The following is a 24,548-nucleotide window of genomic DNA, read 5'->3' as shown; positions in this document are numbered from 1 at the left end:
ACCCACTGGTTAGAGCATGCCCAGATCTCCTTCAGTGCCACTTGGAGAACCCAAACCACCACCGTTTGCCTTGCCACAAGACTAAGAATAAGGCTAGACAGAAAGCTCAGCCAAAGGCAGAAAAAAAGTGGAGCAGAAAACAGATGTCTGCTTGTCAGTTACGAAGAAAACCAAGGTGCAATTCACATTTTAAGTGCAAGTTTTAAGTCTCTGCATTGAAAATATAGTTAAAGGCACGTGCCCTCCTCTTCCACAGAGGATACGAACAGAATAATCCAATTACTGCTGCTGTCATCAGGCTAATTTCTTTTCTCAAGAGGTCTGGTTTTGGATAGAAATATTAAAATCTCCAAGCCTTGCGCCATGCTCTCCTTCAAAAGCGAACCGATAGGAGCACACAGCGCTGAGCAAGTGCCTGTTCATGACTATGTCTCATTTGCTGCTGCGATGCAAGCCACCGCGGTGCGGTAGCATGAGTCACAGAGCGCACACATGTGCACCAAGCACAAGTGTGAACCGCACGTCCAACCCCGAGAGACAGCGCCGCTCACATTACGCGCTCGGCTGCGTGGATCTCGGAGCAGGAATCAGCGTGAGTCACCGTGGGAGCGCGTGGCAGGGAGGGCGAGCACGTTTGCAAAGCGTGTTTGGGACAAACTGTGCATGGGTCACTTGTGCAGAAATCACAGCTCCCAAGACACTCCGACGCAGCCCTTTGCCCACCCTCTGTGTGCATTTTTAGCTTGTTTGCTTTAGGAAACGAGGCTCTTGCAAACCTGGTGTGTGCGTGTGCGCATACATGAGTCAGGCTTCCCAGCAACTCTTGAACCTGCTGGCCAATTTCCACCTGATTTGACAAAGGGGCAGAGGACTCAAGGAGAATTAAATTCTTACGGTGCTGTGCAAAATACAGCCCGCAACAGCACGCAGTCCCAAAGCCTTTGTCTGGCCCCAGAGCAGAGTCTATGATTCACCCACTCACAGTCAAAGGCTGACTGGGCAATCAAATGAACTTCATCCTGACCTGGCAGCGTGCCTGTAGTGGGCAGCCCCTGTACACGCAGCCCCCGGGGCACCACAGTACATCTCTCTTGCCCAGCCAGCGGGTATAAAAGACACAGCAGAAACTGGACAAAAAAGCAATAGGACACCTGGGGGAAATGGGATTATTGTAGGGAGGAGGTGTAGCCAGCTCCTGAAAGATTGAAGCTGCTATTGGGCAGACCCAGTTGTGTGGACTGGGCATCTTCTAGTTGAAATAGAGTGGTGGGTGGAGAAATGAGATCCTTTCAGTGACCCCAGTCCTCACCACTGGGGGAAGGATGAGTTCAGCTCTCCTGAAATCTCTTCACCCAGCTCAGTTTCTCTCCTCTGTGGACTCTCTGGTGTCTACTGAGGGCTGAGCTCACATTACAATCTTAGTATATAATTCAGTTAAAGAGTCAATTAACCATGAGAAGTGAATCCACTGAAAACAGGATTCATTCATTTGGGAGCTGACAAAATTACTTGTTCCATCACCCTTCCACGCGCTCTGTCTTCTCAACAAGCTGTTCCAATGTCAGGTCATAAAATTCACTTTCAAGTGTGCCAGATAGGACAGAGGGGAGGGGGAATTACAAAAGAAAAGCCTCTAGTGTGGACTTGCAGGAACGATGAGGGACGCTGGGTGTCCATTCAGAGATACAACACGGAAGGCCCAACTTTCAGAAGATGGTGACGCCTGGCATTCTTTTTTCAGATTTGGACTGCCTTAACCCATCTCATTTTGGATGTCAGAAAAAAAAAAAAAAAAAAAAAAAAAAGGCACCTACAGTCATTGTTCACACTCGAAAGGCTTTAGCCTACTTCTTCGGTTGCCATCGCTTCCTGGGAGGTGGGCAGAGCCCATCCAGACAGCAGGCGTCCTGCGCCTGGCGTGGAAGAGGCGGCTCCACTCCAGCGGCCCCGGCGCCACCTGCTCCCCCCTCCCACTGCACCAAGGAACGGGCTGAGCCGGGCCCGCAGCCCGGCCCGCCAAGGAGCCCAAATGGAGCCAGGCAACCGGGAGACACGGCAGGCAGGCACTTCTGAGCGATGCTCTCTCCGTACAGCGTTATCTGACAAACGCACCATTATCCAACAAGAGCCTCTCGCTCCACTTCCCAAGCGACTGTCTCCTTTGTTAAGAATCCATTGACCCCTCCTTTTCATCTACAGTGCCTTCAGAAGAGGATCGTCTTCCTTACTTTTCTCCTGAGCTCAGTAGGTGGTTTGGCGGGGTGTGTGTGTGTGTGTGTGTGTTAACTGTCTCTAAAAGATAACTAAAAGGTATTGGTAACCATTGGCTCAGTGTGTCCACTGAAGGAAAGCACATACTCTCCTCCCTCAACCTCCTTCCATACTGCACCAGCAACGGGAGGTTCCCTGCTCTCTGCAAGCCTTCATGAACTGGAAGTGATGGAAACACTGTCTTTCCAATGGGGGGAGTCTCAGCAAGAGAGGGCCATCCCGTTCAGAGAGAAAACTCATTTATTTCAAGAGGGTCAGAGCTACATGCAGCTACTTGAGAGGAAGAACAGTTCTGGCCATACTAATTTTACCTTGCACTCAGCCCCATGCAGAGTGTGTGAACCCTATGATTTGGTAGGCTTAAATAGAAGTTAAGGCAATAAATCCCTCCCAGATCTCTGACCTTTGATGAATGTGAAGAGGTGGTTAATGCAACACACTGAAGATTGAAACTTCAGCTCAAGTAGGTTTGTGTTGGAGGGAGGCCCCGTCGGCCAGGAGCCACCAACCCTCGCTGCACACCACATCGTCGCAGGCAGCTCTGCCCCGGCTGAGGTGGCACCACAGGTCGCCCCTGGCCAGGTCCCCGCGGGCTCAGCAGCATCATCCCTCAGCCCGAGGGGAGTAACCAGCAATGGGCAAGGCTGTCACAAACCTTTCCCCGAGCTTCTCCTCCCCTTACCCACTCGTCCATGACATGATACAGGCAACGCTAGATTGTCTTCGGCTGCGGTTAGAGGATCACCAGCTTGTCAAGCTGGTGATGTGGAGAACGGTATTAACTGAGTAATTAAATCATTTCTGTAATTACTCTCACACAGCTATAAATAATGTAAGCCCACACGTTCTCTCTGGAAGCCACAATAGCAAGAGAAGAGAGGGTGAGGGATGCAAATGAAAAAGGAGAAATAATAATAATAATAAAAACACTTAACATTTATACAGCATGCTGCATTTTCAAAGCACAGTGCAAACAATAATTAAGAAATGGGTAGAGTGACAGACAGGAGAGGATGAGAAGAAGGGAAGCGGGAGAAGCGAGAGGAGGGGAAGGGGGGGCAGGAGTGGAGCAGGATTTGAGACCCAGCAAGGCTGGCAGCGGGGTGAACGTGCTGCCCAGCCCTGCAGCGGGGCCATGCCGTGTGGCTCTTCAGCCCACACCTCCGGACGGCTGCAGCAAGCCAGGGTGTGAGGACGCAGCTCTGCCTCCGCAGAAAGCAAGCAGCAAAGCGAGCGCCCGAGCGGGAGCTGGGACCACGCACGACGCTGCACGAGCACACACCTGGAGGAGCCGGCAGCTCCATCACAGAGCGTCCTCCCCACGGCTTCTGTCTGTCCTCTCCAGTGCAGAGGCTTGGCGGTGGCCAGCTGGCCCCGAGCCAGGGAGCTGGCAGCCGATGGAGGCTGCAGGGTGCTCGCCCCCTCTTCCCAGGAGCTTTTCCCTGTCCCCACCAGGCCTGGGGCTCTGGCACAGAGCGTGCTGGCTAAGGGCCGGGGGCACAGCCAAACCAGCCCCAGGCATGCTTTGGGAGACCTGCTGGCCTTTTCCCAGGGGGAGCACTGATGCCAGTGTTCCTGTCCCCGCACAAGGGAGCCATTTCTGATTCACTTGGTGGCTCAGTGCAAAGGGGGAGGGAATATTTCCATCCGACCAGAGGGGGAGGCACTGCTCACAGGGAAAGCATTGCTGCCCGATCCCACTGCCCTGTGCCCTGCCTCAGCCCAGGCCCACTCTCCTCACCCCGTTTCCACCCAACAGCTTTCCACCCCCATTTCACACTCCACGTCCTGTTTTGTCAGCGGTTCTGCCACCCCCTGCTCCCCAGCTCTTGCTCCATGGCAAGCCAGGCAGCATCACCTGGGCAGGCACATCTCTTTCCTCTCCCCCTCCACCTTTCCCTATTCCCCATCTCCTGCTTCCCACCTTTTTCCAGCCTCCCTCTAACCTTCTTCCAGGATCTCTTCCAGATGCTCCTCCTCCACCCTGGCTCATCGCACCCTCCATGCCCCCTACCTCACCAGCCCAGTTTCCCTGCTGTACAGGGCATTCCTCCTGGCTGGATCCCACTGGGACCCCACAGAAGAGCCCTGGCCCCAGCATGGCCTGTGCAGCCCCCAGGTGCAAGGGCAGTTTTGAACCACAGCTTGCAAGGACAAGATCTCTTTGAGAGATACATGGCAAACATCTAAAAAGACATTGCTGCATATATGCAGTTTCTCACATTTATAACAAGGCCAAACTTGGGGGCAACCTATGCTGTGGTACCAAAAGCACATTTCTGGTTAATAGTCCTCCCCTGCAAAACACCCTCTCCAGACCCGTGCCCTTGCTCTGAGGACCACTGGTGCTCAGGCAGAACTGCTAGAGGCAAACATGCCAGCACTTTGCAACACAGGTAAATCACGTATCTTCCTGGGCCACATTTTCAGAGTGAGCTGTTTTATTTCCCAAATAAATAGCAAAGTAAATCAATCAGCTTGAGGCATACACCTGGCATCGGAAACTTTGCTCAAACAGTCATAGTCTGGCAAAGTTACAGGAAAGCCCCAAGAGGACCTCGTAACGGGGAATGCTGGGCAAGCTTACAATAGACGGTACTATCAGCCCTGCATACAATAAGCTCTCCTGCATGCCGCAGCTATTCAACCACCTCTAATGGGGGTTGCAGCTTTTCCTCCTGGAGTCCAGATTTTCATATCAAGCACTGTGTTTACTTCAGCTAGAAAAATCCATTAATTGCTCCCTAACAATTAGGTAGCCTTTGCCTTTTGTAGAGCTCAAAGTACTTTACAAAAAGTGTTACACAGCCTTCTTGGAAAGGGCAAATTGCTGTGGGCAGAAGTTGAGCAACTGTCTTAAAGCCATGTTTTAGAGCTGAGCTGCAAAGAGGACGCTGCTCTACCAGACCTGCCTGGTTCTGCTGGCACCCTGTAGACCAGCCCTCCTCACTGCATGTGCCTGCCTTTTCTGCTTTTCTCCTGACCGCCTTTAGACTCTCCATCTCCTTCGTTCTTTCTTCCCCCTTTCCTCTGAAACATACATTTGTTCTTATTATCAGGAACCTCATAAATACACAGCTAGAAGCTATTGCCAAAGCACAGAGAAAAAATTGCCTCAACAGAGTCTTTAGGGTATTTTTTTTCCAGTCACTCTCAGAACTTACTTCAGTCAAACCCTCTCTTCCTGCCCCCTCCCCCCCCCTTTATTTTTTTCCTCCACAATCCTATACGCAGGAGAAGTTTTCATGTCTCTGATCTTGTTCATCCTCTTTCTCCTCTGCTCCAGCTGTGTAATACATTCCGCAGCACTCAGTTCAGTTCTCGTTAAAAACAGCTGAAGCAACTTCGTTTCCACACTCTTCCCTAAGGACATCACGGCACATCCTAATAAAACACAGCGTCTGAGCTTTTTTCTTAATACACATATATATCATTTAATAGTATCATTTAACATATCATAATACATCATTTAATATCTTTTCTCAACTTTATCCTGACGCTTCTACTTCTGGCAGCTACACCAAGCATTATTTTCTCTAATCTCAGTCTACCTCTATTCACTGCGTACATAAATCATGCCCTGACTCATTGTTCAGCCAATGTACAATACGCACATAAAGCTGTTTCAGTCTTTTTTCATATATCAGTTCCTCCAGCCCCTTAACAGAGTCACAGACTACAACTGCATCTTTTTCTGTACCCTGTTTTTTTTCCAGACTGTGTATATGTAATTCCCTTAACTTCCTTCTAACCTGTGCTGGTTGTGGCTGGGATAGAGTTAATTTTCTTCACAGTAGCTCGTATGGGGCTATGGTTTGGATTTGTGCTGGAAACAGGGTTGATAACACAGGGATGTTTTACTTCTTGCTGAGCAGCGCTTACACAGAGTCAAGGCCTTTTGTGCTTCTCACACCAGCGAGTAGGTAGGGGGTGCACAAGAAGTCAGGAGGGGACACAGCTGGGACAGCTGACCCCAGCTGACCAAAGAGATATCCCAGACCGTATGACATCATGTTCAGCATATAAAGTTGGAGGAAGAAGAAGGAAGAGGAGAATGTTTGGAGTAATGGTGTCTTCCCAAATAACTGTTACATGTGGTGGAGCCCTGCTTTCCTAGAGATGGCTGAACACCTGCCTGCCCATGGGAAGGAGCGAATGAATTCCCTGCTTTGCTTTCCCTATTAAACTGTCTTTATCTTGACCCATGAGTTTTCTCACTTTTACTTTTCTGATTCTCTCCCCCATCCCACCGGGAGGGAATGAGCAAGCAGCTGCGTGGTGCTTAGTTGCCGGCTGGGGTTAAGCCACGACACCTTCATCATCCATCCCCTCCAAACTTCGTTAATGAGGCAAATAAAAGGCAAAGAGAATAAGAGATTCCCTGGAAAGAATTGTTTTTCTCTGTCCTGCGGTTATTGGGGAATGACATGCGGATCTAAAGCAGCAGCATCGGGCAATTTCACACTCCATGTTTTCAATTTCATTTTGAGGCCAGTTTAGGGTAGGGACAAATCTGAGTGTAATTAATTTAGATTTTGTGAGACAAGTAACCGCTTGGGGTTGTAATAAAGGACTGCCTGCTCCAGAATGAAGAAACTAATCTCCTTGTCCGGCTGGGGATGGCACAAATTGATTTAATACTTTTGTGTTGGGTTTTTTGTTCTGAAGAAAGGGGTTATAATAATGATTATAAATAACTACGGGTCAGATCTCATCAAGCTCCCAGATTTTCTTTAGATAAGTGCTCGTAGATCTGGAGATCTATTTAAACACCATCAGTGTGAAAATCAAGGTTAGAAATCTAGCAAGAAGAACTTTTTCACAAAAGCCCCATTACTTGCCAGGTCCAAGCTGGGTGAAAATCAACATTTTCCTCACAGATATTTCCATCCTTCTATTTCCAGGCAGGCAATGGCAACACCGCATTTAAACATTAGTAGGAAAGAGGTTAGTTCAGCTTCTCTTTCTCTCAGGTAGGTTGCAGCAGTTGCATTCAGAGCTAGGCAAGGAAAGGTCTTCTGTCACTCGAAAGAAAACATCACTATAACAACGGAAGAAAACTAATGCTCAGTACTCCTGGAAGAAGAATTCTATGACCCAAAATAAAGCAGCTTATAAATAGCTACAAAAGGCTGATGTAAAGGAATCAGACTTTAGCTTTGCTTGGCATTTGTTGTCTGGGACAACTTCTGCCGAGGGAAGGCGTCCATGCCTCCATAGAGGGTGCTTCTCCTTCTGCATCCTACCCCAGCTGCAGCACCGCCGCTGCCCCAAAACACCCCAGGGCACCTTGGCAGGGTCTGAGCCTCACCAGGGTCCTTCCAGGTCGTCTTCTCCCTGACTCTGTGTCACTCAAGTAAGGATGGTGCCTTCAGCTTTCAGGTGTCCAAGGCTCTGCATTTCCAAGGCTCAGAGCAGATACAACGTGCATCTAGCAGAAATTATTAGGGGGGAGAAAGTGAAGGGGTGATTTCAAGGAAGGTTACATTTCCATAAGATTTCTTCTTTAAAGGGGATTTCTTGTTGCCTTTTTTTTTTTTTAAAGTGGGGGGGAGGGGAAAAAAAAATCAAACTATTTTTTTTGGTCTCTTGAAAACAATACACCCAAAAAAGTGAAGGCAATGGAGTTCCTCCCAAGCAAATGGGAGATAAAGTAGAGGGAAATGTTAAAAATTTAAAAAAACAGACTATTTTAATAGGAGATTTAATAAAAGAAACAGCACATTTCTTTGGAAAGTCCCTTTTTTCATTGAAATAATATTGACAAGAGTACTTGAGCTCTTGTTTAGAAAATGAGAGTTAACATTGAAGGATTTAATGGCCCTGGGGAGAGGTTAAACTTCTAAAAGTTCATTTCCAGGTTTCCTAATATCTGAGGGATTTTAAGTGCTGTAATTTATTTGTAAAGTAATAAAAATTGTTCTAGGGAAATTCTCAGATGTTAATTAAACTCCACAGAAATACGCCACCTATGTTCCCTTTCTTTATATGAAAAAATTTATTTTTGTATGAACAGATTAGACACAGATATAAACATAAATTACAGCTCCACCTGGCCTGCTATTACATGTGTATACTCAAGGGAAAAACAACGTTGCCATACAATACCGGCTTTTATTCTCTGTGTTTGTGTGACCTACCTTTCCTCTCCCTCCCCAACTTTCACAGCAGACTCATACTTTAAGGACACACGATAATTTAGTTTGTTATTTGTGAGCTACACAGAACTTGCGTTTGGCAGCAAAAGGAAACTAAGCACCAAAAGCAAAAGAAGTATATTAATCATGTCCTCAACAAAATTATTAAAACGTTGAAGAGAAACTGCTGGGGTTTAATTTTTATTTATTTTTTTTTTTTAAATCAAACTCATCTTTGCTGATCATTAGATTATTCTAAGAAACATTTAAACTATTACTGTGATCAAATGCTGTTTCAGAGAAATGAAAATGCTTTGTGAAACTACATGAACTGCATATAATTTTGCTTTGGAGGAAAAAAAAAAGAAATCTTCTAACAACATTGAACCACACTCTTCCAATGTTTGCAGATCAAAATGTGTCTTTTCCCCCTCCTTCTAAGCAGCATTTTGTTTGGAATTTATTTCACTTCAGTTCATATAGTTCAGTCAAAGGGAATTTTTTCTTTTGGGTTTGATTTTTTTTTTTTTCAACTGAATTTCCTTCACTCAAGGGCTCTAAAAATTGCAGATGTCATCCCTAATGGAAACGAAACAAATTTACATCCAAAAAATGAGGTTTGCATTCCCCATGCATCTCTATTATTTAACCTTTGGAAACCTGAGAGTGAAAGTGCTTTCCTTTTAATTACAGATGTTCTGCTTTTAGCAGCGCTGTCCCAGTGTCTTTGACTTTGTCCTGGTTTCAGTGCGTATCTAGGTGCTCAGCTTATCCAACTAGTTTTGGCTTCCCTGCACCTGCAGCATCATTTTGCTCCCCTCTGGCCAGCAGCTAGTTTTCTTCCCTGGTGCTTTACACTTCTTGTCCCAGTTTGCACTGGCTCCCCGCCGAAATACCAAATACCACCATTGCTGCAGCAGCAGCCTGGCCCAGGCACGGAGCAATCGCAGCAACCTTCAACATTGAAAGAGAAAGAGACAACATGTCTTGGAAACCTCGAGAGAAAGCAAAAAGAAAGGGGACAGGGATTTACAAAGTGGGGATGGAAAGGCGGAGGAGAAATTTCAGCTTTGGTGTGAATGGGAAAGAAAAAGCAAGGTAGTGGAGGGAATAGCAAAAAAAGACAGGTCTATGCTGTGCGAGAAAAGGAAGGAGAATCTGGCCTAGAAAGGATCAGGGATTTTAGATTTCAGGTTAGTTTCATGCAGCTTTTACACAGATTTTATTACAGGCACAGCCCAATTTAATAGATCGTCCTTTCCTACCATTTTATTTCCATCATTATGGCTACCCTGCACGGGCAAGCCCTGGAGAAAATAGCAAGGGATGCAGAGACAGAGGAGAACAATTTTCAGCTGGGAAAACATAATCATGCCATGCTCTTCTTCCAATATTTTTCCTGGGTGCTGCCTGTGCACCGTTGTATTACTATAAAGCTGCACAGGACAAGGAGCTTTGGCAAAATAATGTGACTGTGGAGGAATAGCAAGGGACAGTTCCACCAAAAATGATGGTCACCAGCTGTGCTATAAGAGAACCCAAGGCATTTTCTGCTCTTACCTTTTCTGCTTTCATTATCATCAAGTTGACTTTTTGTGTTATTTTTAAAAAAATAAATACTCTATCATTACAAAACAGACCAGTCAGCCAAATGGTGTGGTCATTTTTTCAGCAAGAAGCTAAATCTTTTCCAACACAGTAAGTGTCCTAAATTTGAACAACAATTCCCTCTGCTCTTAAGATACCTATAAATGTACCTTGTTACTGTTTTTTCCTTTTCTGATACAGCTCCTTTACCTCCTAGTTCTGTGCAGAAGTAATAGTAGGTAATACTGAAAATATAACGAAGAAAAGCCCAGCCCAGATTTCCAGTCTCAGATCTGCAAACACAAGGTATTAATTTGCGTGCTTATCTGAACTCAAGCTTCGTTCGCAGCCTTGAAGGTTTCCTTCCACCATCAGTCTCCTAACACAGAGCATCCTCATCCATCAGCTATTTCCGCACTGTGATAGGATTGAATTTCTGCTTTCAGAACAACTGAGGAGGAAGGAGGAATTATTTTAAACACGGGAATGGGAGCAGATATGCTCACCGGTCACGAGTGCATTGCAGTCCTCTGGACAATGCAAACTAATGCTTAAGATCAGGCAACACAAAGCTATAAAAAGAAAGGTCAGTGCGGCAACTTCAGGCAAACTGAAGAGACTGGAGAGCTTCAGCAAGCAGTGTTGTTGGATCACAAGAACCTAGCATTGGTGGTGGTGCACATTTCTCTCCTCTCTATCTCATCTATTCCAGATTAAACACAGATCATCAGTGAAATGTGCTATTCCCTCTTTCCTCAGGGGTCCAGGAGAGATGATGCTATGCTCCCAGTCCCTTTTCAAGGCATCAGCACCGAAACAAGGACCAGGTGCTTCCCTGTAGGGCTGAAACAGTACGGCCACTCTTCTACCCTGGCCCACAGCCTCCGAGAGGAGCTAACGCAGGTGCTATTTGGCCCCCACCGCCGTCACTCCCAGGCCACCCAGCCCCAGCAAAACGACTGCCGCAGTTCCCGCTACTTGGCGTCACTGCTGGCACCCTCACCGGAGATTAAGGGGACTGAACGCGCTATGACAAGACTCTCCCTTGGTGAAGTGGTCTCTCCAGAGCTCAAGTGAGGCACATCGTGTGTCTGTGCTTCACCGTTTTCCTGGAACTAAACCCGGATCACAGTGTGCACACAGATCATCTGGTCATTCTCTTCTGGTGCCAAATTAGGCAGAGATTAAATGCTAACGCTTTGTAACAGCCAAACAGGTGGGCTTAGAGACATGGGCACCCAGAAGAGAAATAGCAAAAACACATGCAAATGACTATACTTATTTTTCAGAGGAAAAAGGCAAAACGCTGGGAAAACAAGATGACATCAACATTACCTACCAAATCTAATCAAATGCAATATTAAAGACCATGAGTTTGAACAAAACAATCCAGATGTTACATTTTCAGCAACATACCTCCACCTGCTATGTTACACCTAGGGCAGGATTCGTGGCATTTAACGGGAGGCATCACGAGCAACTTGAGGTACAGCCACCTTCGGTAACCAGTGGGGAGGCAGGGGACCATCCCCTGAGCATTTCACTGCACCCTGAGGCGGGTGGGGTGAGTCGGCCTCAGGTGGGTGCCTCCTTCCCCCCTGGTTGTAACGATGCCCAGACCTCCAGCTGGCAGGCAGCAAACTTCCAGGTGGGTGCTAGCTGAGATTAAGCCAGCCTATGGCACACATTATAAAACATTTCTGTCTATATATACAGGGGGGTAAGAAAACTCAGGCTTGAAATCCACTTTTTTTTTTTCCTTTTTTCTTTTTTTTTGCCTGCCCTTTTGTGTCTCAATTTCCCAGCTTCACAGTGTATTACAAAGCCCTTTTTACACACGGACCCAAATTTCCTCCCAGACCCTCGCTGAATGTGAAACAAAATTTCACATGCTACTCCGGGGAAGGTGGTTTGACTGAGGAGTTTTTCTGCATTAACTTCCAGAGAAGAGGGGCTTATCTGCCGCACCAAGGCGGCAGCGGTTCGTAGCGTTTTTTGGGTTTGCATTGCCGCTACCGATGACAAACGCACAGGGAGCGTAACAGAGCTATAAGTGCAGGTCTGAACCTGTGAAATGCTGAGCAAGTTCAATCACAGCTGACTGCTGTGGGTGTCGAGGGGATGCTGAAAGAAGCAATCCATCCTCTCAGGATCAAACCCCAGCCATACAACTCATCTGCAAAGAACACGACTGAGAGTCACTAAAAGCAAAGCCTCTGTCGAGGACCTCTGTGGAAAACAGATTAAGGGTTTACCAGGCTGACTTCAATATTTTGATAGTAGAATATCAATGTATTTACTCCCTACCACATTTTAATTCTATTCATCAAATAAATATTATCCATTAAAGATTACACACCTGTGAATCAGAAGCTGTAAAGGTCAGCCTTTTTCAATTTATGTTTAAATGAAATCTTGGCCTTTCCTAAAACTACAGATCTTTGTACGTAACCTCCTTCTCCTGTCTGCAAAACTACAGAAAAAAAAAAAAAAAGAGAGAGAGTTTGATAAAACAGAGGCCTCCATTCATAAGGCTTCCACCTTTGAGCTCCCCGTGGGCTGCTTGCCCACCAGAATGCTCTTTAGAAGCGAGCCAGTGGGGTACAGAGGCAGCCACGGGAGGTGCTGCCTTCCCAAGGAGAGATGAGAGATAGGAAGAAAGAAAAATCTTTCCAAAGTTCAATAGGCCAAATTCCTCTTTGAATTACAGCCGCGTAAATCTGATCTAATCCTGCCAAAGGCAATGGGGCTATGCTGGATTTACACTGCGGGAATCTGAAATCAGAATTTGGCCTGCCATGTTCAAAGTCACAAGGACCTTTTTCCAGTGCTTAGGAGGTCTGGCATCGGTAACGCTTACGCTTGTTCGAAGAGAATGAAAAATGCCACCGTAAGTGTGAAATGCTGCACTCAAGTAATGCTTCAGACCTGTTCTACACAGACACCCATAACCGTGCAACGCAGCAGGCAGGAGAGCATCGAGGTGCAGTGTTGTTGCCTGACCCTGCTCCAAGACAGAAAAGCTTCGTTGTGGGTGGAATGGGGCAGAATGACTTTTATCATGTGGGCAACTCTTCAAGTAGAGAGAGAAAAAAATGCCTATGATTATTTTACCCAATGACTACTTTAGTTCAAAGGCTGACACAAGAAAACAAGACTGCATATTAACTGTATGTTATTTGGCAACTGAACAGTTAACCAAAAAGTGAGAGAATAATTTGTGATTAATTTATTCCCATTTACTCACCTACAATAATGTGCACTGGATTATTTACTTACAAGGTAAATAAAACAGACAGTGCCTGGATTTCTCAGCCCACTAGGTCTCTCTCTTTCTGAGGAAACGCTGCCACAGTGACCAGCTTCATTCTCCCCCTTCAGTCAACTAGACCCCATTCTGCCTAGTTAAATGTCTCAGATGCGCTTAAGAGTGACCCTGCAAAATAAAAAGGCTGTTGGCTTGTGTCCCTGTTTACTTCTTTGCGATGCACAAAGTGCGGTTAAGAGGGTCTTCTCAATAAAGGGGTTGGCCCCAGCTCTGTCTGGCACCGAGCCTGCAGGGAAAAGGGCAGCCCACTTCTCTCGGATATTCCCACTGGCCCACAGCAGCCCAGAGGCCACCGTTAGCCACACCAGCTGGCCAAATGGGCATTCAGATGTCAATTGCTGGGTCCCTTGTTCCTCCCAGGGGGAAAACTCGTATCAGGTCCAGCTGCACCCCATGGAGGCTCCCCTAAGCTGAGAGTTACCAGCTGGCCAAAGATGCTGCTCTCTCTGCACCTTGCCCCATTCATAAGCAGCAGTGGGAAGGCTTGTTCATGTAGTAATTCCCCAGAAAACTACCTGGGGCCTGGGAAAACAGCAAAATATCAGGTATAGGAAGGAATAAAGTAGTGCAGTGGAAACAAGAAGGGCTTAGCTGGACTGGTTCAGACTGGTTAGTTGCTTTAGCTAACACCTATTTAACTTCAGGAGCTAATGAACACTTCTGAGAGAGGATGGCTTTATTAAAGATTCAATTATTTTCCAATTAAGATGTAAGAGCTGTATTAAACGTCCCTGAAAATACCACAATGTCCTCCAGCTGCATGCAAGAAAAACCCAGGCTAGCATCCTTGGCTCTTCTAAGGTAAAACACAGGCAAAAATAAAACCTAAAAATAAAATCACGATTGCCAGGGACTCTTTACCTTTCCTACGGAAAAAGAAAAGGGCTGTTTCTTTTGCAGCTCTCTTCTACCTGCTCCTTTCCCTCCTTGGTTTTCTCTGTTGCAGATAATTCCACATGATTAATAGGCTCTTCTCAGCGGTGCTACACATAGTTAGCTCTTTTAATCTCTCTTTGAATCCGAGACTCTCTAATCCCCCAACCCTTTGGCCCCATGAGACTACACCTAAGGATCACAGAATAAGACATTTCTTTCTGTTTCAAGTTTTGATCTGCAGGTCTGTGATAGAAGGAAGCTCAAAACAAATTTACCTTATCTGCCATGATCATAGAGGAGCCTCCATGGATGCCCAGGATGGGAGTGAGGGTCTGGGCAGAGATGAAGTCCAGGATCTGGGCAATGGCTTCCTGGTCTGTGTCATCAGCGAATACCACCCCTTGAATCTTCCGGTCTGACATGAGGTCACAGATGCGGGTGATGATGCTCTTGGGATCTGTCTCATTCATGGCCACCAGCTCCACCCGAGGCACCACTGAGAGGTGGTGGAAGTCATCTTTCTCGTGGGCATCTTTGATGGCCACTTCGTCTGAGGTCCCCACTAGGATGACCGCAATGCCAATGCTCGGGTGGCTTTTCTGGGCATGGGCCCCGCTGCCTGTTGTTGCGAGGACTGCCAGCACCAGCCAAAACCTTGGAGAGTAGCACTCCACCCTGGGCCTCATCTTCGGCTCTTACACTCCCTGAGCAAGGAAGAAAAAAAGGGAAAGGGGGAAAGTAAGAGAAAGGGAAAGTGATTAATTGACAAGTCAGTCATGCACTCAGTCTTCAAGGCAGAGCCATTGATATTCCTCAGCCCGGAGCCCTCCTCCCACCAGTCCTTCTTTGCCTAATGCCCAGCCCTTTGGCTACAGTCAGGGCTCCATTACAGTTGGGGGGGGGGGTCAGACCAGTCCAGGCTCTACTTCAGAGTTTGGGGTCATTTCAGAGAACAGCTGTCAACGGAAGATGGGATCATGTCAACTCTCAGGTCCCATGTCACTCTGAGACCCAAGTCAAAAGTGATAGAGAATTGTCCTTTGACAGCTGATCGTCTGTCTTTGTGAAACTAATTGCTTATGTCAAGCCAATGTCTAAGTGCTCACCCTCAACACAAAGGAATTACTGGTGCTTGTAATCACTTCGGCCTTCTGCTAGAGGTATAGGCAGGGAGGCTGAAGGGACCAGGCAGATAAGGACTCCCTTTTACTTTCTCAGCACAGCCCCTCCCGAATAACATGAGGACAAACGAGCAAGGCCATTGGATGTATATGTACGTGCGCATCCATTGCATACAACCTTCGGGTCACCAGGACACACACAGCTCCAGTCTGTAGTACAGTCAGCCATATGCCTTTCACCCATGCAAGGTTCATTCCTTTTTAGAAAGCCAGGAATACAAAATTTCCCAGTGATCATGGCAAAAACTGGATCAGTGTAGCATGGGGAAGACATTTCCCTCCAAGCCCATATGACAGCTATTTTTGCCCAGAAGCAGAAAGACCCACAGAGCTTACAGAGGTTCACCCTCAACTACTACAGCCATGGATGTTGCACCGATCTTTTCCCTGAACATGTCTACTTTATTTTGTAATCATAACAGTAGAAATGGAAAAACCCGATGAGGTCATCTCTCCAGCCCTTGCCTGAGCGGGACTGTTCCCTGTGGGATTATTCCTAGCTCTTTCTTTATTCGGTCTCATTTTAATAATAGTTCACATTTCCACAGCACTTTTCATCCTCAAGGCACTTTACAAACACTAACAAGTTAATCCTTGGAGCACCTATGCAGTGTATATATCGGAACCCACCCTGGTCTGGGGACAAAAACAGAGCAGCCTGCCCCCAGCTGCCCACCACCCCTGTGGGAGACAGCACTGCTCAGAGTGCCCACCCAGGGCCGTGCTGCCGTCCCAAGGACATTTCAGGCATTTCAAACTAAAGACGACTCTCCCTCAGCACAAAAGATCCTGCTCAGCTAGTCATGCCCCTAACTCTGTTTTTCAGCAGCCAGGCACACTTGGAATACATACACCAGCCCTGCACTGCTTTGCACTACACCTCTGGTCTTGGGGGCCCAGAAACTTAGGGACATGGCTTAGTGATGGGATGGCAGGGTTAGGTTAATGATTGGACTTGATGATCTTAAAGTTTTTTTCCAACCTAAAGGATTCTGTGTTTCTATGAAAATGGACCCTTCCATACTGTTGGCTGCTGCACATACCTCTATCAAGCGAACTGAAAGCCACGGCAGCAGGAACAAGACTGGCAAGACTTTGGGTAAACTAGAAGTCCGTCCAACAGCCTTACCTAACACCAGCCACCCCTAGGGAAAGGGCACAAGGGGCCCCATCTTGCCCTGCTCAGGCGAACACATAGGCTCAACACCTGCTCCCTCTTCACATGCTAAGCAAAGAGAACATATCCTGCATTGATATTACCAGATAAATAAGCAGATAATAAAACAGATAATAAATATGCACCAGAGGAACCAAATCCACTTAAGAGCCTGAAAGGGACCGCGGGTGTGAAGCACCAATCGATTCTAAACTCTCTGACGGATCCACTTTCTGAGAGATGCTCACAAGGAGAACCAAGAGACTTTGAGAGTTTGGCAAAATGAACAGCTAACTTCATTCCGGCAGGACTGTTATCCTCCAATTACGAGTCACTAAATTAGATTCCTTCACAGTGAAATGCAGTCCCCACTCCTGCAATGCTTTATTAACTTTAATGCACTCTATACGCTCTCTGTCTCTCCCTCTCTTGCTCACTCACTTTAATGCTATATTTGTTCTCTTTAAAATATGTCCCCCGTGATCCCTCTGCATAGTCTTACACAGTATATCACGCTTGGTTAGGCAATGGCTAGCTGTGATGCCCTGGGAGCAGAGCGTAGGTTTTTCCCAGCCCCTCTCCCACCAGGAATTGTTTACAGGGCCTTCCAACCCAGGGCTCAGATAGCAGCAATGCAGGAGCTATGCAGGCGATCGTGGCAGCTGTCTGCCTTCACGCCCAAACACAGACTTCTCCCACTGGGAAAAATGCCAGACAAGAAACCCGTTCCCTTCTCTTCACCTGCATCCAAGCCAATAAATCTCTAGCATCTACCTCCAAGCAGCAGAAAAGGCCCCAGAACCTGAAGAGCACTCAGGTTCTGATGTGCTGGGTGTCTAGCTCATGCCCCCAGGGGAGACCTTTTCATTCAACACAGGATGATAGAGTTCCCAGTACAGTGCCAGATCCTCAGGCTTTGGCCAGATATGCAGGAAGCAGCTCTGGCTAGGAAGACGCTAATGCAAAGAGGAGGTCACCAGTGCCTCCACAACAAACCTGACATCTCCAGTTTGGATCCTCAGCCATCAGCTGATTCAGGCAGAGCAATACTTAGGTAGCCTGTACTGTACCACCCAAGACACTTCTCCCTCCGTCTCTTGCTCACACGTAACACTTCTATCAGGCTCACAGTGTGTTTCAGGTGCTCCGTGGGCAGTCTGCATTCCAGGGACCAGAGTTCTTCTGAGAGAATAAGGAGGAACCAGGTCCAGGATGGGCTTCATGGTAGGATAGGACCCAGGAATGTGATAAGGCAGGGGAACTCCAATAAATCACCTGGCCCAGGGCTGGTGGCACCCCATTAGCTGAGGGGTGGTCTTAGCCGTTCAGCCCCAGCACGCTCCCACAAGGCAGCAGCAGGTTGACAGCACAGAGTTGAGCTGCTCAAAGACTGCACCAGGGGTGCTCACGGTGCTTACAATCCCTTCCCTACCCCCCTTGGGGGTGACTTCTCTTTGCAAGCAGTAGCCGCTTTCCACACTTCTGCTAACATGCAAGTGTGGGCTGTTAGAGAACGGGACAGACCTCCCAGCACCAACCCCACCTCCTTGTCCTCCTCTGGTCAGGCTCAGTACAAGTCCCTTTCAAATGTGTGCTAGTAAAGGAAAGGCAGGGGTGAACCAGCACAGACTTATGATCAGATTAAGGTGACCCCAAAACTATTGTGAAAATGTGTTTTTGCATACAGAGCAGCAAGTTTTATCCATTAATTTCTACACTGTTCAAATGCAAAAGTTTAAGGCACCCAATCAAGGAAGCACCGGAGGGATCGTGAGGATCTCCTCCTGAATGGTGTTCTTGTTCCCAGTGAATATTTGCAAAGGCACATGGAGAGATTCACAAGCGCCTGACAAGGCTGCAGTTGTAAAACAGGGCATTTGCCCGTAGCTGTTTCAAGTAACTTTAATATTGCTAGAGTTTAATTTCACCAGCCAAGAATGAGTTTATAAACGTGCCAGTATGTTTTATCACAAAGTATTTTACATGAGCAGGTTTTTCCCTTGGTGGCGATGTGGGGCAACACAGTGTTTGGAGCCTTTTCTGTGATTTGGCCACTCCAAAACAATTTAGCAAATCCCAAAGTCCAGTCTGGCAAGTAAAAACCTTTACACGTTACTCCACGCTATTATATTGTCCCTTACTCCCTGGAAAATAATATATGACAAGGCCATTAGACAAAGTGGTTTTACAGATATATCTATATTTAGATATAAACATGCCTGTAAAAACATTTATAATCTCATTTTACTTACCAATAAAACATATCCACCATTGTAGAGGAATGCAGCATCTACTTCGTGCTGCAGAGCAATGTTACACAATCACTATTAAAATGGGAAGGGAAAGCTAACTTCTGCAATTGAAAATGCAGGAGGAATGTAGGTAGTCAGACAGTAATTATTCAGATTGGAATTTGGCCAGGACCAAAGGTTAGATTGCTTAAAAATATCATGAGAACCTTATTTGACACTGCATTTTTATGTGGATCAGATCTAAGATAAGTATTAATAGAAAACTATTAGGCTGCACAGACAAAATACAGCTCAGCATTTAGAGATATTTCTGGATGATATTTCAAAATATAGAAAGTACACAAATAGGTCACTGTGCGTTCAACCAGACTAACTGTAAATAAAGTACTACTCAGGCAATGTATGGCAAAGCTGGGCAATCTTCAGGTCAGATGAAGAAACTGAGGCAGAACGTGGGCTGGCCCCAGGAGTTTGGGGGCAGTTCTGTCGCGTGCCGATGCCGGTACCCCCGTCTGTTGCAGTTGTGCCAGCCAGGCAGCCTTGCACAATAGCCCCTCAGGAGGGTATTTGCAGGCCCCCAAAACCCTATCTCCAAGCTCAAGACAGCAAGAGGAAAGGAAGTCCCGTAATACTGCAGTCCCAGACAAAAAGCTGTCTTGAAGGCAGCTTTCCTAATTAAGAGGAAGATGATGCTTGGGACAGGATGCTGAACAGCGTGTGCTAGCCACCAGCTAAGGAAACTTCCCAGGGACATTGGCTCCGTACTGGAGGAAGACGAGCATCACCTACCTCCAGCCTCCCTCTCCTGTACTTCATTGGAGGGCCGTGGGGAAGTTCATATCCCAGTGCTCTCTGGGCTCTGCTCACTGGGAGCTCTGATGAGGACCCAGCACCGGTTAGAGGACTTCAAGCCACAGAATCTGAATTCAACAGCTAGTTTTGCATCTGCACCAACTGCAGTGCTAATTCCCAGCCCTACTCTCTTGCCTGATTACTAGCCCTATTCCAGGACTCACCACCACCCTCAGTCCCACTACTACCTAGGGACACATGTCCTGCCAGCCCCAGTGTTAGCCGTCGGTGTTACCATACCCTTCAGTATTTGCTCATCTTTCACAGCATCTTAATTCACACTGGCCTCATTTCTCAGACAGTTTGAGCAGTATCAGACAATGAATCAAATAGCAATCCTCGTGTTTCAGGCCCTAGTTGGGGGCAGGAAGAAACCCATCTCACCTGTGAGATACTCTACAACACTGGAAGGTGCTTTTGTGCCACCACCAGGGAATAGCAAGTGCTTTAGAAGAAGCTGTAGGGAAGTTAAAATTGCAAGAGACATGATACTGGGCTGTCTGGCAAGGAAATACCTGTATGTCCAGACCAAAGAACAACACTATTTCTGTGTTTACCAACTGCAGAAGACTGGTGCATATTTAATCTTTTTGTCTACAGGTAAACTGCAGGAGTTAAGAAGACCCATGCAAAGAAAGGGGCAGGAATGATCGCAACCCCATAAACTGTGACTCCTAAGAGCTGGGGCTTAAAGCTATAAATCACACCATAATTTATACCTAAGTTTCTCCAACTCCCTGATTTTTGGCAACCCAATTTCAGCTTAGGACAATCTCCCATTCTCACGGTTACTGCCATCTCCCCAATCCAGGTAGGCTGCACATTGTGTACCTCTGAAGAAGCATTCTTCACGTGCTAACACTGCTTTAACTGTTGTCCTACCGCACCTTCAGCCCAGGCTATTTGTATGCTGACAGCTCTTGCGCTGCTGTTTCCCCATATTACTGCTTACCAGGTAGGTGACATAAGTGCTCATAAATCTTCTCCTGGCTCACAGCCCTGTTGTTCCAGGAATTTTGTAAACAGAGACAAAGAAGAGGGGGATGGATCTGGGGCACGATGGATGTGTCTTGGAAGCGCCTGCACGCTTCAGGTGCTGATAAACAGAACGAATGATGCTGCAGGAAAATCTCCATACATTCAGAGTAGGAAGACGGCAGAGACTAGAGACGTTAGAAAGTGCCATGCACATGATGAATGCAAGAGCAATCCAGCACCTGGACCAAACTGGTTCATTATGGTGACTCTGAGTAAACACACACACACCCCAAGGGCATTTCAGTAGTTTTAGATGAAAACTCATGCAGTTTAGTTTTTTTTAACTAGCTTTGAACATCACTTATATTCTCATTCTGATATATAAATGTTCCTATGACAGTGGTAGAACCATTTCTCCAAGGCCTTTTGGGCAGGTCTTCTTTCTGCTCTTCACAACTACTCCCTCTCCAACATGTACATTTCTCCATGCCTGTAATGTCCCACAGACTCATTTCTATCTAACTTACAAAATGCTTCTTCTTTTCCCTTATTTCTCCCAAGTCAGGCTTTTTATTTTGGGGAATGCATCACATACCCCGAGCCAAAGCCTTCAAAGCCCTTGGAGCTCTCTCATTACCTCGCTGTTAACTTTCCTTGCACAGGCACTGGGAGGGAAGTAGCACATCTGTTTAATTCTATTCTCTATTCATTTTCTTTCAAGTCATTCTTTCTTTATTAAACCAGGTATAAACTCCTCCCTCGCTTGGGCAGGGTCAGATCCATCCTATATATCACATGTTCATTCCTCCCGATCTCTGATGGCTAGTTTGCCGCCGTCTATCCAACAGGTCTATCCAAGGATAAGGTGAAAAAGTGCTTCCCCTTTTTCTGCCCCATGCAAAGGAGAAGAGCAATTCTCTCCCTACACTTAAGGTGGTACAAAGAACACTTTGATCATCAATTAGACCCATATCATTCCCAACAGATGAAGAACTATGTCTCATTATTGTAAGCTTGCCCAAGGGTAAGCTCCCAGTGTCCTTCCCACTTCCTCCCACCCACATACTTTACATAGCACGGGTGAGATCTGATACAGCCACAGCCTGCAAGCTTCTGTTGAGACCAACACCAAGTGATTCATGGAAATTACAAATTAAAATCCTCTGCTTAATAGTCTTGCCCTTCCCCCAGACGCTTTAGGATTGCTGTCTGCGGCATCTGCTTTAGCACACTACCTGCTCTGAAACGACTCAAACAATAGGATTACCACTGCTAGGAGACGGCTCCAAGGCTCACATTTAGAAACGTTTCCCTAAACTCAGCCTAAATTTGCGCCTTGCTCAGCTATCCTGTTACTTTAATAATATCTCCTTCATTCAGCCTAAACAATTTCTCCCTCTCGACTCACCATTTCCACCCTGAAAATGCTTGTAGGTGGTTATCCGATCACCCCCTGGGACTTCCCTCTGCTGTAGCAGAAGTTCAGCTGTGTTCATCCCTCCTCGCAAGCTGAGACCCCTCAGGTCCTCGGCAGGATGAGCACAGGAGGATGATGGTAACGGCGGGGAAAGGGAGAGCAGGAGCGAGTCTGACCTGCTTACCCAGGCTGGCACACACGTGCAGAGCGGCGGGAGCCAGTGTCACACACACAAAAGCCATTAAGCGAGACAGCAGGTCAGTCTGGCATTGCCCAGTGCCAACTTCTAAATGCCAGGGCATAGAGGCTTGGCACGGCCGCCACTCTCTGCAAGCCTGGCTTGTGGAGCCGGACTGGAGCCACTGTGCCCCTGCCAGGATCTCACCCCCCCTGCAGCATCCCACTTGGACAAGTTTAGAGGGATGAGACAGGCCCTCCCTGCCAGAGCCTGAAATATCCTCACCACCTGGAGGGTTTGGTTGCCACAGCTGCCTCTCCGTGCCTGCTCCATTTGAAACAAGGGTTTCAAAGCTTGCAAGACATGGCGCTGTCTCCCACTTCTGACTGTTGTCTGCCCCATCTCACAACGGGATCCAGGCTCAAAGGGAGATCATCCAGAGCAAGAGATGTGTCGCTGTGTGCGTGTGGCCCCTGCAAAGGGATTTCAGCATGGCTGAAAGCAGCTTTGCCTCCTGAAGCGCGAGACTAGGCTTAACAGGCAGCAGAGCACTGCACCAGAGCAACACCGGTTTTGCCAATTAAATCAAACTGGAACAATTTGGTAATCCATGCTGCAATCCCTTCTTTCCTTTCCTAATTCTCTCTTTCCAGGTTTCATTTCCAAGCAGGAATCGCCAGCACATCAATAACACGAGGACTTTAAAGACTGTGATTTCCAAAAGCTAGGGATTTAAATGCCTCTGATCCATTAATATTCATGAGAAACACACGTTTAACTTCAGTTGGATGGTTTGGAGAAGCACATCCTCTGCATTTCCCATTATTTGCTGTATTAATTTGGGGTTTTCTATTCAACCTTAGTCAACTGTGCCTTTTGTGCACTGGCAGATTGTTATACTGAATTTCCAAATTTAAAACACAAGGAGAATTTTTACTTCCAAGGGTGAAAGGACTTTCCCATTCCCCAGACTCTCTCACACACCTCACTCAGTACCTGCTTGTTCCCTGCACCATTTCCTTAAAGGGAAAAACACAGAGCAGGCAGGCGGAGACTGCGCTGTCTCCTGAAAGCAGCTGCCAAACGCCACGCCGGTGCCGAAATCCCATGGGTTACTCAAAATCTCACATCAAGAGACAGTCTTAAGTTCTTTGGATGCCAGATGTAAACACTATGAAAGCCAAATCACAAAGGTTTCTTAAAACATACCATATGTGGGAAAGAAAATATGATTGGTTTTTTTTAGGCAGAAATAGAGCGATTACTTCTTCTACAATACTAAGAATCCCAAAAAGTGCATCTGAGCCAAAGGGAGACAGCCTTAAACTACACCTGCACGTTGGATACAGCCACCCAGTTTGCTGCCAGTCTCTTCAGATATAATGTATGGCATGGGATAAAGCTTTAAAACATAAACCTGCCCGTCCTCTAGGAAAGATCTTCATGGGTGCATGTTTCAGTCTTGCAGGCCATGCAGCAAGGGAAAGCCAGGAGGAACTCACTGCACTGCCTCTGCTCATCGTGGCACCAGTATAGCAAACCTTGAACAGCCCCCAGCAGAGTGCCAGAGCTCCCTGCATAGAACGGAAGCATAGAATCACAGAATGCTTTGGGTTGGAATGGACCTTTAGAGGTCATCTAGCCCAACCCCCCTGCAGTGAGCAGGGACACCTTTAACCAGATCAGGTTGCTCAGAGCCCCGTCCAACCTGGCCTTGGATGTTTCCAGGGATGGGGCCTCCACTACTTCCCTGGGCAACCCGTTCCAGTGTTTCACCACCCTCATTGTAAAGAATTTCTTCCTTATATCCAGTCTAAATCTACCCTGGTTTAGTCTAAATCCATTACCCCTTGTCCTGTCATGGCAGGTCTTGCTAAAAAGATTGTCCCCATCTTTCCTATAGGCCCCCTTTAGGTACTGAAAGGCCGTCATCAGGTCTCCCCGCAGCCTTCTCTTCTCCAGGCTGAACAAGCCCAACTCTCTCAGCCTGTCCTCATAGGAGAGGTGCTCCAGCACTCGGATCATTTTTGTAGCCCTCCTCTGGACCCGCTCCAACAGTTCCATGTCCTTCTTGTGCTGAGGGCTCCAGAGCTGGACACAGTACTCTGGGTGAGGTCTCACCAGAGCAGAGTAGAGGGGCAGAATCACCTCCCCCTGCCTGATCAAGCCCTCATAAAGGTGTTACAGACAGCAGAAATGGCAGAGAAGGAGGCTCGATGCCCAAAACACCAAGATGTGAGGGGGGCAAAGGAGCCACTAAGTAGAGGCAGCAGGGTGGAGAGGGGGAGATGCATCCTATGAGCTGGTCCAGGGCAAAGCCACAGGGCTATGGACA

At 47.1% G+C, this 24,548-nt stretch overlaps 1 protein-coding gene across 1 annotated transcript in view; it reads right to left on the bottom strand.

Moving 5' to 3' along the window:
• Positions 1–14,885, bottom strand: part of GRIN2B (glutamate ionotropic receptor NMDA type subunit 2B) — a 168,705-nt gene extending 153,820 nt beyond the window's left edge. Inside the window, exon 1 of the mRNA XM_035903230.1 lies at positions 14,475–14,885. Coding sequence (XP_035759123.1) covers positions 14,475–14,885 — 411 coding nt within the window. The remainder of the gene's footprint in view (positions 1–14,474) is intronic.
• Positions 14,886–24,548: the final 9,663 nt, after the last annotated feature.

Source organism: Egretta garzetta, unplaced genomic scaffold (assembly GCF_000687185.1).
Source record: "Egretta garzetta isolate BGI_Z169 unplaced genomic scaffold, ASM68718v1 scaffold51, whole genome shotgun sequence".
In the NCBI taxonomy this organism is placed as follows: domain Eukaryota; kingdom Metazoa; phylum Chordata; class Aves; order Pelecaniformes; family Ardeidae; genus Egretta; species Egretta garzetta.
The sequence above is the reverse complement of the archived record's forward strand: the minus strand, read 5'-3'. Positions and strand labels throughout refer to the sequence as shown.